This window comes from Hordeum vulgare, chromosome 3H, assembly GCF_904849725.1.
Source record: "Hordeum vulgare subsp. vulgare chromosome 3H, MorexV3_pseudomolecules_assembly, whole genome shotgun sequence".
Lineage (NCBI taxonomy): Eukaryota > Viridiplantae > Streptophyta > Magnoliopsida > Poales > Poaceae > Hordeum > Hordeum vulgare.
The window spans coordinates 615,489,661-615,507,628 of record NC_058520.1 but is presented as its reverse complement, the minus strand read 5'-3'; the positions used below and the strand labels follow the sequence as shown (position 1 = coordinate 615,507,628).

Here is a 17,968-nt window from a genome sequence, read left to right as displayed (position 1 = left end):
GTGGGCGCCAACTGTCGTGGTTTTGTCACGGCAGATGTCCTCGTGAAAGGACTTAGTGTTGGAGCCATCGCACCTTGGTGGCGACTCAAAGAGGTTGAACGGGAACAAGACAGAGATTACCCAGGTTCGGCCCCTCGTGAGGAGGTAAAAGCCTACGTCCTGCTTTGTGTTGTATTGATGGAGTTTCGATTACAAGGAAGGCATAACTCGCCTGACCTAACACTCGATGATTTCTAACCTACCCTCTTCCTTCATGGGACTCGCCTTTATATACAGGTCGAGTCCTTATGATTTACAAGGGTCATTTCCTGTACACAAATCGTGACTCTTGCGATCTCTAAGTCACCCTCTTTCCAAGGTTTGGAGACCTTCTCTATTATGGACTCCTTCCCAAGGTTTAGAACCGCCATATGACTTCCGGCCTCACCGGGCCAAGGCCCAAACCACATTGAGATGAATCGTCAGCTTCGGTGACCCGGTCCAACTAGGACGGATTATCCATCAGATAATAACCCCAATAAGCTCCCAATTTACCTTAAAGAAGGCAGGCCCGAAACTATCTGGCCCGGGCTTGCATTAACGTTCATGCTAAGGATTGCGGTTTTAATCTCTTTCAACGAGAAAGGTTTAATTAGGGAGGTCCGTCACGCCGTTCGTGGATTTGCAGCGAAAGTGCATTGCCGTGTCGGTTTGAATCATGTTCCGTAGGCCGTTCATTGACTGGAATAGATGAGTCCTTGTACACCGTACGTGTTGCAGTGCTATTCGTCCACAGCGTGAACATCATGCATGATTTGTCCTTGCCAAGACATTCCTGAAAACAACAAAATAGCTCAATGTCCTGCTGCATTGGATGCTCACAGATTGCGACCACTGGTCTCAGAACTTGGACGTTTCGCTCAAACTCTTAGAGATAAGTACAATAGCCCAATCGCTCGCACAGGTTATCCCGAGATGAGCCCAGCCTCATCTATTTTCAGTTTCGAAAAAAATTCTTTGACAGTCAAATTTAGATTTCTTTTCCCACGAGCTCCTCGGATGCATATCGCGCACCTGAGCATCTTGGATGCATAAAAGTCCGGATTTTATTGAATTGTTTTACTAATTGTGTAGATTAGCCTCGGATCTGAATCATTTCTCTCCAATCACACACACTAAAGAGAAATAGTGTGTGATGACTGTTGCCTACGGTTGCAAAAATAAACAGTGTGACCCAAGTTCAACCGTGTGATCGGAAACTCATTGGAAAAGACTACAATGACATGATTAAGAATGGTTATCTCATCTTACTTGAGCAACTTCGTCGGCTTTTAGTCCACCCAAAAGTGTCTGAGTTGCCACTACTGTTCATGATGCTCCTACGACTTCGAAACAGGGAGAGAGGGGAGAGTATAGGGGTTCTCTACAATACACAGACTGGGTCATCAAGAAACCTCATGACCCAGGTAATGGACACATGGCCGAGGCATACACACACAATGACGTAAAAGTCTATGATGCCAAAAGCTGCTCGAAAGGCATCTTATCCATCTTTTTAATCATGTCCGGTCTTAACGTACCTGTGAGTTGCTACAAAATACTCTCTCTGTCTTAAAAATAACTGTTTTAAGCTTAGCAACTTTATACTAGAGTTAGTTTTAATTTAAAATATTTATTTTAAAACGAAGGAAGTATCTTCTCAGTTTTACAGGACAGAGATTATGAAGTATAGAAATAAAAATCTATAACACTCCTAGTCTCGAGGCAACTTGTCCACCAATTAAGTTGGTACCTTTATATGTACTTTCCCTCTAGACTTAATAATTAAACAACGTTTTTTGAATATTCATCTCGTTTCACAACAACATGCAGGTGCCAAGTCTATTATTTATATAGATTGTCTTCCAAGGTCTGGTAAACAGACTCGTGGTACATACAATATTGACAATAGTGAGAAGATTATTTACATGATCTGACCTAGTTGAGTCACGAAGCGCCGCCTCCGGGTCGCTGCTTGGCGATTCCGAGGCGTCCCAGCCGCGGTCCTCCCGAGTCCCCTCCTAGCCAGATCCTCTGGCCGCCGCCGTCACCAGCCACCCCGACGGCGGCGGTCGGCCGCCCTTCTCGCGCGCATCCCCACCCTCTCCCCCATCTCTGTCTAGATCTGCCGTCAGGCTCGGTCTGTACAGCGATCTAGACTTTGCTTGGATGGTGTGGGTGGAATGACAGCAGTGGGTGACATCAATAAAGCCGTGCCTGGACGGCGGCGCCCGGGGCGGCAGCGGCTTCGGCTACCGGGGCGGCGGCTCACGGTGGCGGCGGGGCTCTAGGGCCTGGACGGCGGCGTCCGGGGCGGCTGCGGCTTCGGCTCCCGGGGCGGCGGCGGCTGGTACTGCTGGACGTCCTGTGCGCGTAGGTACAGCGGTGGTAGCGGATCCGGCCCGATCCACCGCGCCAGCGACTGGTTCTAGGTGCCTTCTCCTGGTGCTTGCTGGCTGGATCTAATCCGGTCTTGGCGGTGGCGACGGCGACGGCTAACCCAGGACCATGGTGGTGGCGGCGTCCCCTCCACCGGGGATGACGGGTCTGATGGTGGGGAGACATGGTTGCCCGTGAAAACCAAGCCGACGGCGGACGATGGCGGCTTTCTGCGCCGTTACCTTGATGAAGGCTTCGTTCTGTAACTACTGTTGATCCACTCATGCTGCTCCGGGGGAAACCCTAGGATCTGTTTTCCAGATCGGACGATGGCGGCATTGCGTTGTCGTTTCTCTCTAGGGAGCATAGTTTGTGGAGCAGCGCTGAAAGACGAAGGCAGAAGGTGGAGCGTCTTCGTCCTGCACGGAGCTTCGATGGTGATGTCAGGTCATGCCTGGCCGACAGATGCTACGCTTTATCATGCCTGGTCGGCAGGTGCTACGCACGACAGATCTTACTGAGTCTTCGCGTCTGGATGGACGAGCGCAAGGAGGTGGTGCCGTTGGACGCCGTGGTGACGTCGACGGATGGCCGGACTGACAAGGATTATGCGGATCTCTCTCCTGAAGATGGTTCAATGGTTCGATGATGATGGCGGCTTCTAAAACATGTGCATGTGGTGTACGCTTTAGGTCTGCTGCACCAGCTGTGAGTTCCAATACGTCATGTGGATGGATCGAAGACGACACCGGATTTAGATGTGGGGAGTGAGAGCACTCTACATTATCACGGTTTGTAGGTGTGAGAGGGGGCTTCGGGTGGTTTGATGTATGTTCTTGTCAGACCTTTGTTGAATAAATAATAAAGATGGCTGCATGCATCACTCGATGCAGAGGTCGGAACTTAGCCTCCTTTTCTAAAAACAAAAAACATGCATGTTTACACCATACATAGGAGCAAATCAATTTTGACCGGGTGTCTCTCGGCTGTGTCATGCCATGCCTCGCTGTGCTCAGACGTGGTGGTATAGGGTGGGCACGAGCAAGAGTGGCTCCTTGAGGAGGGGCACAAGCTTGCCTTCCTCCTCCATGCTCACCACCATCCCCTCCGGGAGCGTCCACTGGAAGCGGTATAACAGGTTGGCCAGGGTGAACTCCACGGTGGCCGTGCTCATAGACAATGCAGGGCATATCCGCCGCCCGGCGCCAAATGGTGTTAGCTCGAAATGTGTACCCTTGAAGTCTATCTTGCTCATCTCAAACCTGTCTGGTTTAAACTCCTCCGGGTCGTCAGGCCAGCTTGTCGGGTCCCTGCCAATGGCCCATGCATTCACATAGATCCGTGTCTTGGCGGGCACATCATAACCCCCAATTTGGATGTCCCGCATGGCCTCCCTCGGCAGCAACATCGGCGCTGGTGGGTGTAGCCGTAGTGTCTCCTTCACCACCATCTTGAGGTGGCCTAGCTTGGCCAGGTCTTCTGGACGCACCATCTGGTTGCCGTTCACCACGACCCTGATCTCGTCTTGTACCTTCTCTAGTAGTCTCGGATTTCGCATTAATTCTGCCATCGCCCATAGAATCGTCACCGAGGTCGTGTCTGAGCCACCAATGAACGTGCCCTGCATGCATGCATGGTGGTGAGTGATGTGAGTTAATTGATCTTTTTTCCTTAGTCGGGACACGACATGATGTATAACGAACTCTTATAGTATAACTTACAAAGATGATGCCCTTGACGTGGTCTCTTGTGATGCTGAGGGTGCCACTGTTGTCCTTCCAAAGGCCGATGAGGCGGTCGACGAGGTCGCCGTTGTGAGGCTTGACGCGCTGAGGGTCGAGATGCTGCTCAATGATGATCTCGAAGAAGGTATCAAGCTGCTTGAAGATTCGTTCGCGGCGAGCGGCGAGGCCGGTGATTCGGTCGACTAGGCGTCCGACAATGTTGGGGAAGTAGTCCTCGGCGGAAAAGCTGGCCTGCGCGTGTGTGGCCTCCTCGAGCACGTGCTCCAAGTTCTTGTGGTGTGGGAACTTGTCGCTGTTGTACATGTCGCCGAACCCTATCATGCCGATGATGCCGTCGGCCAGGCTGAAGATGTGCTCCTTCATCGCTACCGGCTCTCCGGCCAAGCCGCTCAAGGTGATCATCAGTTTCTCCACCTAATCGACCATGGACACGAAACAATTTATGAGGATTTATGCTACGTTGTACCTTGTTCTTCTACGCACAAAGTAGTTTGTTTTGCTTCCATGTACTTGAAACCAGTTTTCTTGGTTTTTATCGTGTTTTGGAGCGCATTATGGTGCTCCATTTTGCGTTTGTGTGGTGCATTTCTTGAACCTTGTTTTCATGTGCACCACAAAGTTTTGTTGTGTTTGTATTTTCTTAGAAAATACACAACGCAAATCCAACATAACGCATTAATCGCGAAAGAAGCAAGACAATACGTTGTAGTGCAGCTAAGGAAGGTTCAGACACGAGCACGATGTACCTGATGCTGGCGTGCATGCCATGCTGCCTCGACATGGCGCACGCCGAAGAGCTCGACCACGAAGAACTTGCGCATGGCGTGCCAGTAGGCACCGTATGGCGCAAACCCAACGTTCTTGTGGCCGTAGGACAGCCGCTTCATCCCCGGGGACATGGGCCGGGTGCAGCAGTCCTCGTCGTACGTCTTCATCACCTCACGTGCCGCCTCAGCCGATGACACCACCACCGTTGGCACGGTGCCGAGCTGCAGCTGCATCACCGGGCCATGCTGCCGCGCCAGATCCCGTAGGCTCCGGTGCGGCAGCTGACCTAGCTGGTGCAGGTTCCCTACGATTGGAACCCGGGCTGGGCCGGGCGGTAGCTTGAGCCCTTTGTTGCTCAGTCTCCTCGTCGAGAGCAGGAGGGAGACGAGTCCCAGAAGGAGGAGGAGAAGGAGCTGCCATTGTTGGGGCAGGGAGAGGAGCTCTGAGCTGAGTGAGAGAGCCATCGATTTTCTTAGTAGTGTCTTTGGTGAAGTGCTGCTCCTGCTGCTGCTTCTTGCATGTGCGTTAGAGGCCTTTTAAACTCCCACTAGATCATGAATGGCGCACCTTGTTGCGCCCGTGTATTAGGAATTTTGGATGGAATAGAGTTGCAATGTTTTTCGAAAATCATGCCTTTTATTTTTTACATATTTTTTGGGACCGTTATGCATTACATAATAATATTTGCTTTATTTTACTTCGACTGTTATGAGCCGGTTTTTGTGAAGCGCACCTCGAGTGACATCAATAGACCATGGTACATCTAAAAAGAATCAATAGACAATGGTTTTCTCAACAAAAAAATGACCATGGTGAGGCTCCTGTCGTCTTAATTCTGCCATAGAAGCTATGTCAAGAGGCAAGTTAATGAATATTATATGCTTATTAATGGGCTGCCAATATAAAGTGCTTAGGCTGGTCATAATGGTACTATCATATAGTAGTATCATGCATATGATACTATTTTCATAGTGCATAGTATCATAAAGTAGTTTCACAGATGAATTTATTTATTAACATGCATGACACATAGTAGCATATCATTTAATATGTTACGGTATCTACCTATGTTACTCTAACCCTCTCTCCTTTAATTGTCTGCCACATCAACATGTTTGCTAGTCTCAATTATTCCCTCCGATCCGTTTTACTCTGCGCCTAAGGCTGCCCGTAATGGGAGTATCATAGGTAGTATCATGCATGCCAACTAGGCAATCTCAATGAGGTGGCATAGAATTAAATGAAGAAAAAGATGATTGAGTATCATATCATGATACCGTATCATATTAATTGATGTGCTACTATGTGTCTTGCATGACAATAAATGAACTATTCTATGATACTAACATATGATACTATGCATTATGGATGTGGTATCATAGACTAGTATCATACTACCTCCTTTTCGGTTTATAAGGCTTGCGCGTATCTCTAGGTTGACAAATAGACCATCGTAATACAAGTTATATATCACAAAAAATATGTCATTAGAAACTTCAAACCGTCTACTTTCTAATGGTATAATTTTTAAACTATACAACTCATTTTATCTTGGTCAAATTATAAATCCAGGGATACGTGCAAGCCTTATAATCTGGAAAAGAGGTGGTATATATGATACTAGTATACGATACTATCCATTACAACCAGCCTAAGTTTTTTCGTTTTTATCTGTAATGGTCTGCGTGATGCTACTTTCCAGCTATTGTTTCCAACTACACCGTATCCCTCCTTTTCTACCTTCTGCAGTGCCCCGCATTAATCTCGCATGTTTCCAACAACAATGCATGTGGAAGAGGGAACATGTAGACGGATTGCTGGATGATGTAGAGCTTGATTTAATAATCTCTTTGCATCATGCAAAGCAATAGTTTCAGCAGTACGAAGCTGTGTGTGCAAATGCTCTATATCATACTCTATACAAGCAAAGTTGGTTCAATATTCCATATGAAAAAGAAGTGATTGTATCTCGTCTTCAATTCTTGATATGTATTTTTTTATTTTTATTTTTCACAAAATGAAATAATTTTTGACGCAAAACTGCAATTTCGTCTACTTGCATTCCATTACTGCCTCAAAAAGATAATTAGAACTATAGCGTGTTAAACGTAAATAATATGTTGTCTGGGACAGACCATAATTGAAGGATGACCAACTTGTGTCATACTCATAGTTGATCTATGAAAAAATAAGTGTCATGGTTGTCTACAATTTGTAGAAATTCACAAATACTTTCGTGGGGCAGAAAACAATTTATATCTGAGCGCTGATTTCAGAAAGCGAGTTTGGTAAGTAACACACCATATGAAAAAAAAATCGAATCATCATAAGGAAAGAAATGAAACCGGATGTATGAACAATAATAGAAATTTTAGGGTACGCAGACTTACGTGGACTATCTTCAACTACAGAATTCGTGTCAGCATACTCAAGTTCCTCATCACTATGTTCATTTGAAGGCTTCTCAAGTAGTGACACTTCTGAATAGGCAGGGACAACAACATTCTTTCCAACTTTAATCTGAAATGATGCAAATAAGAATGTGATCAATATATGAAATGCTGCTGGATAGAAAATTGCAACTGGTTTATGGTCCATTCATACAAGAAAGGTGAATAGTATAGAAATGTAATATATAGCAACATACCATAAATGACAATATACAGCCAGGCTCAACAATTGCCAGGCCCTTAGATGAACATCATCACAGACTAAGGAGTTAGTTACTCTGCACGCATATTGAATTATAACATTATCCCATACATAGGAACCATGAATGAGAACATTTTGACCAATACTGCAAGCTTCCCTAATTAGAGAATTTAATATCTTATACTGCTTTCCAATACTTGTAGCATTGTCAATAACAGAATTTGCACATATATGTGCAGAATGGGACAATGTAATATCCTGCCCAGCCGAGCTAGTTTAATCCAACACCAATTCTTCGGCGAGGCACGGGCGGCGGAATTGGCCGCCAATTATTGGCGCGCCCACAGTTGGCGGGTCTGACCCTGGCATAAACAAAACAACCCCTAGATGAATGCACATTATCACACAGGGGGGCGAGCACTCAACTCTCACAGAGAACATGAACTGAATGGAAGTGGTTAATGTCAGAGTATAGGTATTCGTGGTGCTCTCCCAACTGTTAAGCTGATCCCCTTTCTCAAAGACTTCAAAGAATCCCATGAGGTGATGATACCTCCTGCTGAGCACAACTTACTTCTGAGACTAAATAGAAATGTCATAATCAAAGCCCCAATAACACACACTCTCCAGAAATATTCCATAGATGTTTGCCAAACAACCTTGTTGTTTTACTGCTCCCAGACTTGACAAACCATCTGCCAAATAAGCATGGGCGCATTCTAAGATTGTCAATTCCTTTAAAGACATCAATTTCGCATCAATTAAAAGAGATGCATGAGTTTTTTTTTTCTTCCCTCTAGCCCCTGCACAAATCTCCTCCCGACAACTTGTAATTTGGCATCAAATGGTTCAAAAAAGTTGACATTTGTTTAAGAAACATACATCCTGTAGTCTGTTGACACTTGAATAAATTTGGTACATGCAATCTGTACACACTTGAGGAAAGCATCTAACAAAAAACTGAACATAAAGCTCGAGGTTGCTGGGGGCAACCCCTACAGAGTAGCAGCACCGGCAGCCAGGGATCCTCTCCCGGACCCCCTTCCTCCGTCTCCCAGACCAAGCACCTCTGAGTGACCAAAATGAGGGCCCTTGACCCAGATCCAAACCTAACATGATGAAGAAGAACAATACCAACTCTTGGGCTCGAGGACAAGGAAGTTTAGTTTTGCTCCTATCCTTTCCATGTACAACAACAATCATTCTATGTGTCTGCTGAATTCGAATTTACACATTCAGTTTGTGTGTTTTCAATCTAGTCCTCTAGTCCAGTACAACAATACTTTATTTGAATTGTGTCAAGAGATTTGTGAGATTGGTGTTGTTACTGAGTGCATGCATGCTGATACATTGCAAGAAACCTCCTTGCTGGACCCATTTAATTTCCACCTTTGTGCTAAGCTAAATTACCAAACTCATGTTCTCTCTATTACTACTAATTGAGTACCATTCATTTACATGGTGGACCTTTATCTCTACGATTCTCAACAATTACACCTAGTCTAGTCTAAATAGAAAACAAAAGCATGAGTTTCTTCTAATTATTCTAATCAAAAGGAAATAAGATGAGGTTCTTCTAATTATTCTAATCTGTAAACACTTTTAGCAGGCAAACATCTACCAGAGAAGTGAATATGAAGCTCCCTGCAGTAATTTTCCAAAAAAAATCGCATGAGTTTCTTCTAATTATTCAATCTGTACACACTTCGAGCAGGCAAACATCTAAAAATTAACTCAATATGAAGCTCATTGAAGTGGTTTTCCAAAAAGAAAATCACATGAGTTTTCTTCTAATTATTTAATCTGAACACACTTCAAGCACACAAACATCTAACAGAAAACTGAATATGAAACTCATTGCAGTGGTTTTCCAAAAGGAAAATCTCATGAGTTTCTGTCTGGAAACTCATGAGATTTTTTTACCTGATTATTATGTTTGCCTATCCATTGTGTTTCATGAGATCAGAATCATTTGCTTGTTATAGAGTTCTCCCTCAGTCCCAAAATTCTTGTCTTAGCTTTGTTTAGAAATGGATGTATCCAAATACTAAAACTTGACTAGGTACATTCATATCTAAACAAATCTAAGACAAGAATTTTGGGACGGAGGGAGTATGAGGTACACCCAACTAAGGGCTTGATGTTAAGATAAAGAAAAAATTGATAAAAAATTGCTGACTTGGTTAGTATGTGTGGATTGTAATAGGATACATGGATTCTACCAATCTGATAAAAAAAACTGATGGACAACACCGTTTTTATGGTGCCAGCGAAGGTAGGTAGCTAAAGGAGTGAAGTTGCGATCACTCCACCAAAATCACGGCCGGGCTTCTAGACGTCTCGCCAGTCCCATCTCCCCCTGCCGGGTTTGGCGAGGGTTGAGTCGCCCCTGTCATGTAAACGGCGATCTGACGGCGAGTCCGGTCAAGAACTTCGGGGTCCATGGCCAGTGACAAGCCCTCAAGGCAGCCCCCGTGTAGAGACTTGATTGAGTCTAAATCGGCCATGGACGATTCGTCATTAGTGTTGACCGGCGTGGTTTCCTGGGTCGCGAGTGTTCTGGCTCCTCAAATCCCTGCGTGAATCCAACAAAGACCGGGCGGGTTAGGTTTGGCGTCACGACCGGCCGGACGTACCTGGCCGGCTCGACGATGTCGGAGGAGGTATCCGGCTCAGGCACGGGCGATCCAATCATGCCGATGAAGACGCTGATCCTGCCGAAGGGGACCCTGTATCAAGATTCGATCGAATCCGCCTCGGGCCCCCACAGCAAGTTGTTGATGTAGTACTTCCCGCGGCGGCTCCGGGTCATGAGCCCCGTCGCGTAGCTCCCAAACCCTGGTAGGGCTCCCTTTGAGAACTCAACTCCACCTTTGCCCAGGCCCCACGGTGGGCGCCAACTGTCGTGGTTTTGTCACGGCAGATGTCCTCGTGAAAGGACTTAGTGTTGGAGCCATCGCACCTTGGTGGCGACTCAAAGAGGTTGAACGGGAACAAGACAGAGATTACCCAGGTTCGGCCCCTCGTGAGGAGGTAAAAGCCTACGTCCTGCTTTGTGTTGTATTGATGGAGTTTCGATTACAAGGAAGGCATAACTCGCCTGACCTAACACTCGATGATTTCTAACCTACCCTCTTCCTTCATGGGACTCGCCTTTATATACAGGTCGAGTCCTTATGATTTACAAGGGTCATTTCCTGTACACAAATCGTGACTCTTGCGATCTCTAAGTCACCCTCTTTCCAAGGTTTGGAGACCTTCTCTATTATGGACTCCTTCCCAAGGTTTAGAACCGCCATATGACTTCCGGCCTCACCGGGCCAAGGCCCAAACCACATTGAGATGAATCGTCAGCTTCGGTGACCCGGTCCAACTAGGACGGATTATCCATCAGATAATAACCCCAATAAGCTCCCAATTTACCTTAAAGAAGGCAGGCCCGAAACTATCTGGCCCGGGCTTGCATTAACGTTCATGCTAAGGATTGCGGTTTTAATCTCTTTCAACGAGAAAGGTTTAATTAGGGAGGTCCGTCACGCCGTTCGTGGATTTGCAGCGAAAGTGCATTGCCGTGTCGGTTTGAATCATGTTCCGTAGGCCGTTCATTGACTGGAATAGATGAGTCCTTGTACACCGTACGTGTTGCAGTGCTATTCGTCCACAGCGTGAACATCATGCATGATTTGTCCTTGCCAAGACATTCCTGAAAACAACAAAATAGCTCAATGTCCTGCTGCATTGGATGCTCACAGATTGCGACCACTGGTCTCAGAACTTGGACGTTTCGCTCAAACTCTTAGAGATAAGTACAATAGCCCAATCGCTCGCACAGGTTATCCCGAGATGAGCCCAGCCTCATCTATTTTCAGTTTCGAAAAAAATTCTTTGACAGTCAAATTTAGATTTCTTTTCCCACGAGCTCCTCGGATGCATATCGCGCACCTGAGCATCTTGGATGCATAAAAGTCCGGATTTTATTGAATTGTTTTACTAATTGTGTAGATTAGCCTCGGATCTGAATCATTTCTCTCCAATCACACACACTAAAGAGAAATAGTGTGTGATGACTGTTGCCTACGGTTGCAAAAATAAACAGTGTGACCCAAGTTCAACCGTGTGATCGGAAACTCATTGGAAAAGACTACAATGACATGATTAAGAATGGTTATCTCATCTTACTTGAGCAACTTCGTCGGCTTTTAGTCCACCCAAAAGTGTCTGAGTTGCCACTACTGTTCATGATGCTCCTACGACTTCGAAACAGGGAGAGAGGGGAGAGTATAGGGGTTCTCTACAATACACAGACTGGGTCATCAAGAAACCTCATGACCCAGGTAATGGACACATGGCCGAGGCATACACACACAATGACGTAAAAGTCTATGATGCCAAAAGCTGCTCGAAAGGCATCTTATCCATCTTTTTAATCATGTCCGGTCTTAACGTACCTGTGAGTTGCTACAAAATACTCTCTCTGTCTTAAAAATAACTGTTTTAAGCTTAGCAACTTTATACTAGAGTTAGTTTTAATTTAAAATATTTATTTTAAAACGAAGGAAGTATCTTCTCAGTTTTACAGGACAGAGATTATGAAGTATAGAAATAAAAATCTATAACACTCCTAGTCTCGAGGCAACTTGTCCACCAATTAAGTTGGTACCTTTATATGTACTTTCCCTCTAGACTTAATAATTAAACAACGTTTTTTGAATATTCATCTCGTTTCACAACAACATGCAGGTGCCAAGTCTATTATTTATATAGATTGTCTTCCAAGGTCTGGTAAACAGACTCGTGGTACATACAATATTGACAATAGTGAGAAGATTATTTACATGATCTGACCTAGTTGAGTCACGAAGCGCCGCCTCCGGGTCGCTGCTTGGCGATTCCGAGGCGTCCCAGCCGCGGTCCTCCCGAGTCCCCTCCTAGCCAGATCCTCTGGCCGCCGCCGTCACCAGCCACCCCGACGGCGGCGGTCGGCCGCCCTTCTCGCGCGCATCCCCACCCTCTCCCCCATCTCTGTCTAGATCTGCCGTCAGGCTCGGTCTGTACAGCGATCTAGACTTTGCTTGGATGGTGTGGGTGGAATGACAGCAGTGGGTGACATCAATAAAGCCGTGCCTGGACGGCGGCGCCCGGGGCGGCAGCGGCTTCGGCTACCGGGGCGGCGGCTCACGGTGGCGGCGGGGCTCTAGGGCCTGGACGGCGGCGTCCGGGGCGGCTGCGGCTTCGGCTCCCGGGGCGGCGGCGGCTGGTACTGCTGGACGTCCTGTGCGCGTAGGTACAGCGGTGGTAGCGGATCCGGCCCGATCCACCGCGCCAGCGACTGGTTCTAGGTGCCTTCTCCTGGTGCTTGCTGGCTGGATCTAATCCGGTCTTGGCGGTGGCGACGGCGACGGCTAACCCAGGACCATGGTGGTGGCGGCGTCCCCTCCACCGGGGATGACGGGTCTGATGGTGGGGAGACATGGTTGCCCGTGAAAACCAAGCCGACGGCGGACGATGGCGGCTTTCTGCGCCGTTACCTTGATGAAGGCTTCGTTCTGTAACTACTGTTGATCCACTCATGCTGCTCCGGGGGAAACCCTAGGATCTGTTTTCCAGATCGGACGATGGCGGCATTGCGTTGTCGTTTCTCTCTAGGGAGCATAGTTTGTGGAGCAGCGCTGAAAGACGAAGGCAGAAGGTGGAGCGTCTTCGTCCTGCACGGAGCTTCGATGGTGATGTCAGGTCATGCCTGGCCGACAGATGCTACGCTTTATCATGCCTGGTCGGCAGGTGCTACGCACGACAGATCTTACTGAGTCTTCGCGTCTGGATGGACGAGCGCAAGGAGGTGGTGCCGTTGGACGCCGTGGTGACGTCGACGGATGGCCGGACTGACAAGGATTATGCGGATCTCTCTCCTGAAGATGGTTCAATGGTTCGATGATGATGGCGGCTTCTAAAACATGTGCATGTGGTGTACGCTTTAGGTCTGCTGCACCAGCTGTGAGTTCCAATACGTCATGTGGATGGATCGAAGACGACACCGGATTTAGATGTGGGGAGTGAGAGCACTCTACATTATCACGGTTTGTAGGTGTGAGAGGGGGCTTCGGGTGGTTTGATGTATGTTCTTGTCAGACCTTTGTTGAATAAATAATAAAGATGGCTGCATGCATCACTCGATGCAGAGGTCGGAACTTAGCCTCCTTTTCTAAAAACAAAAAACATGCATGTTTACACCATACATAGGAGCAAATCAATTTTGACCGGGTGTCTCTCGGCTGTGTCATGCCATGCCTCGCTGTGCTCAGACGTGGTGGTATAGGGTGGGCACGAGCAAGAGTGGCTCCTTGAGGAGGGGCACAAGCTTGCCTTCCTCCTCCATGCTCACCACCATCCCCTCCGGGAGCGTCCACTGGAAGCGGTATAACAGGTTGGCCAGGGTGAACTCCACGGTGGCCGTGCTCATAGACAATGCAGGGCATATCCGCCGCCCGGCGCCAAATGGTGTTAGCTCGAAATGTGTACCCTTGAAGTCTATCTTGCTCATCTCAAACCTGTCTGGTTTAAACTCCTCCGGGTCGTCAGGCCAGCTTGTCGGGTCCCTGCCAATGGCCCATGCATTCACATAGATCCGTGTCTTGGCGGGCACATCATAACCCCCAATTTGGATGTCCCGCATGGCCTCCCTCGGCAGCAACATCGGCGCTGGTGGGTGTAGCCGTAGTGTCTCCTTCACCACCATCTTGAGGTGGCCTAGCTTGGCCAGGTCTTCTGGACGCACCATCTGGTTGCCGTTCACCACGACCCTGATCTCGTCTTGTACCTTCTCTAGTAGTCTCGGATTTCGCATTAATTCTGCCATCGCCCATAGAATCGTCACCGAGGTCGTGTCTGAGCCACCAATGAACGTGCTCTGCATGCATGCATGGTGGTGAGTGATGTGAGTTAATTGATCTTTTTTCCTTAGTCGGGACACGACATGATGTATAACGAACTCTTATAGTATAACTTACAAAGATGATGCCCTTGACGTGGTCTCTTGTGATGCTGAGGGTGCCACTGTTGTCCTTCCAAAGGCCGATGAGGCGGTCGACGAGGTCGCCGTTGTGAGGCTTGACGCGCTGAGGGTCGAGATGCTGCTCAATGATGATCTCGAAGAAGGTATCAAGCTGCTTGAAGATTCGTTCGCGGCGAGCGGCGAGGCCGGTGATTCGGTCGACTAGGCGTCCGACAATGTTGGGGAAGTAGTCCTCGGCGGAAAAGCTGGCCTGCGCGTGTGTGGCCTCCTCGAGCACGTGCTCCAAGTTCTTGTGGTGTGGGAACTTGTCGCTGTTGTACATGTCGCCGAACCCTATCATGCCGATGATGCCGTCGGCCAGGCTGAAGATGTGCTCCTTCATCGCTACCGGCTCTCCGGCCAAGCCGCTCAAGGTGATCATCAGTTTCTCCACCTAATCGACCATGGACACGAAACAATTTATGAGGATTTATGCTACGTTGTACCTTGTTCTTCTACGCACAAAGTAGTTTGTTTTGCTTCCATGTACTTGAAACCAGTTTTCTTGGTTTTTATCGTGTTTTGGAGCGCATTATGGTGCTCCATTTTGCGTTTGTGTGGTGCATTTCTTGAACCTTGTTTTCATGTGCACCACAAAGTTTTGTTGTGTTTGTATTTTCTTAGAAAATACACAACGCAAATCCAACATAACGCATTAATCGCGAAAGAAGCAAGACAATACGTTGTAGTGCAGCTAAGGAAGGTTCAGACACGAGCACGATGTACCTGATGCTGGCGTGCATGCCATGCTGCCTCGACATGGCGCACGCCGAAGAGCTCGACCACGAAGAACTTGCGCATGGCGTGCCAGTAGGCACCGTATGGCGCAAACCCGACGTTCTTGTGGCCGTAGGACAGCCGCTTCATCCCCGGGGACATGGGCCGGGTGCAGCAGTCCTCGTCGTACGTCTTCATCACCTCACGTGCCGCCTCAGCCGATGACACCACCACCGTTGGCACGGTGCCGAGCTGCAGCTGCATCACCGGGCCATGCTGCCGCGCCAGATCCCGTAGGCTCCGGTGCGGCAGCTGACCTAGCTGGTGCAGGTTCCCTACGATTGGAACCCGGGCTGGGCCGGGCGGTAGCTTGAGCCCTTTGTTGCTCAGTCTCCTCGTCGAGAGCAGGAGGGAGACGAGTCCCAGAAGGAGGAGGAGAAGGAGCTGCCATTGTTGGGGCAGGGAGAGGAGCTCTGAGCTGAGTGAGAGAGCCATCGATTTTCTTAGTAGTGTCTTTGGTGAAGTGCTGCTCCTGCTGCTGCTTCTTGCATGTGCGTTAGAGGCCTTTTAAACTCCCACTAGATCATGAATGGCGCACCTTGTTGCGCCCGTGTATTAGGAATTTTGGATGGAATAGAGTTGCAATGTTTTTCGAAAATCATGCCTTTTATTTTTTACATATTTTTTGGGACCGTTATGCATTACATAATAATATTTGCTTTATTTTACTTCGACTGTTATGAGCCGGTTTTTGTGAAGCGCACCTCGAGTGACATCAATAGACCATGGTACATCTAAAAAGAATCAATAGACAATGGTTTTCTCAACAAAAAAATGACCATGGTGAGGCTCCTGTCGTCTTAATTCTGCCATAGAAGCTATGTCAAGAGGCAAGTTAATGAATATTATATGCTTATTAATGGGCTGCCAATATAAAGTGCTTAGGCTGGTCATAATGGTACTATCATATAGTAGTATCATGCATATGATACTATTTTCATAGTGCATAGTATCATAAAGTAGTTTCACAGATGAATTTATTTATTAACATGCATGACACATAGTAGCATATCATTTAATATGTTACGGTATCTACCTATGTTACTCTAACCCTCTCTCCTTTAATTGTCTGCCACATCAACATGTTTGCTAGTCTCAATTATTCCCTCCGATCCGTTTTACTCTGCGCCTAAGGCTGCCCGTAATGGGAGTATCATAGGTAGTATCATGCATGCCAACTAGGCAATCTCAATGAGGTGGCATAGAATTAAATGAAGAAAAAGATGATTGAGTATCATATCATGATACCGTATCATATTAATTGATGTGCTACTATGTGTCTTGCATGACAATAAATGAACTATTCTATGATACTAACATATGATACTATGCATTATGGATGTGGTATCATAGACTAGTATCATACTACCTCCTTTTCGGTTTATAAGGCTTGCGCGTATCTCTAGGTTGACAAATAGACCATCGTAATACAAGTTATATATCACAAAAAATATGTCATTAGAAACTTCAAACCGTCTACTTTCTAATGGTATAATTTTTAAACTATACAACTCATTTTATCTTGGTCAAATTATAAATCCAGGGATACGTGCAAGCCTTATAATCTGGAAAAGAGGTGGTATATATGATACTAGTATACGATACTATCCATTACAACCAGCCTAAGTTTTTTCGTTTTTATCTGTAATGGTCTGCGTGATGCTACTTTCCAGCTATTGTTTCCAACTACACCGTATCCCTCCTTTTCTACCTTCTGCAGTGCCCCGCATTAATCTCGCATGTTTCCAACAACAATGCATGTGGAAGAGGGAACATGTAGACGGATTGCTGGATGATGTAGAGCTTGATTTAATAATCTCTTTGCATCATGCAAAGCAATAGTTTCAGCAGTACGAAGCTGTGTGTGCAAATGCTCTATATCATACTCTATACAAGCAAAGTTGGTTCAATATTCCATATGAAAAAGAAGTGATTGTATCTCGTCTTCAATTCTTGATATGTATTTTTTTATTTTTATTTTTCACAAAATGAAATAATTTTTGACGCAAAACTGCAATTTCGTCTACTTGCATTCCATTACTGCCTCAAAAAGATAATTAGAACTATAGCGTGTTAAACGTAAATAATATGTTGTCTGGGACAGACCATAATTGAAGGATGACCAACTTGTGTCATACTCATAGTTGATCTATGAAAAAATAAGTGTCATGGTTGTCTACAATTTGTAGAAATTCACAAATACTTTCGTGGGGCAGAAAACAATTTATATCTGAGCGCTGATTTCAGAAAGCGAGTTTGGTAAGTAACACACCATATGAAAAAAAAATCGAATCATCATAAGGAAAGAAATGAAACCGGATGTATGAACAATAATAGAAATTTTAGGGTACGCAGACTTACGTGGACTATCTTCAACTACAGAATTCGTGTCAGCATACTCAAGTTCCTCATCACTATGTTCATTTGAAGGCTTCTCAAGTAGTGACACTTCTGAATAGGCAGGGACAACAACATTCTTTCCAACTTTAATCTGAAATGATGCAAATAAGAATGTGATCAATATATGAAATGCTGCTGGATAGAAAATTGCAACTGGTTTATGGTCCGTTCATACAAG

At 46.5% G+C, this 17,968-nt stretch overlaps 2 protein-coding genes across 2 annotated transcripts; both read right to left on the bottom strand.

Annotated features, from left to right (window-relative positions):
* Nucleotides 1–3,291: 3,291 nt before the first annotated feature.
* On the bottom strand, nt 3,292–5,403 carry LOC123441167 (4-hydroxyphenylacetaldehyde oxime monooxygenase-like). Its single transcript, XM_045117671.1, has 3 exons — nt 4,889–5,403; nt 4,119–4,556; nt 3,292–4,018 (listed from the first exon to the last, which is right to left on the bottom strand). The coding sequence occupies exons 1-3, from the start codon at nt 5,372–5,374 to the stop codon at nt 3,410–3,412; spliced, it is 1,533 nt and encodes a 510-aa protein (XP_044973606.1). The 5' UTR covers nt 5,375–5,403; the 3' UTR covers nt 3,292–3,409.
* Nucleotides 5,404–13,744: 8,341 nt separating this feature from the next.
* On the bottom strand, nt 13,745–15,854 carry LOC123441166 (4-hydroxyphenylacetaldehyde oxime monooxygenase-like). The gene is made up of 3 exons (XM_045117670.1): nt 15,340–15,854; nt 14,570–15,007; nt 13,745–14,469 (listed from the first exon to the last, which is right to left on the bottom strand). Exons 1-3 carry the CDS (start codon nt 15,823–15,825, stop codon nt 13,861–13,863), a joined length of 1,533 nt encoding a protein of 510 aa, XP_044973605.1. The 5' UTR covers nt 15,826–15,854; the 3' UTR covers nt 13,745–13,860.
* Nucleotides 15,855–17,968: the final 2,114 nt, after the last annotated feature.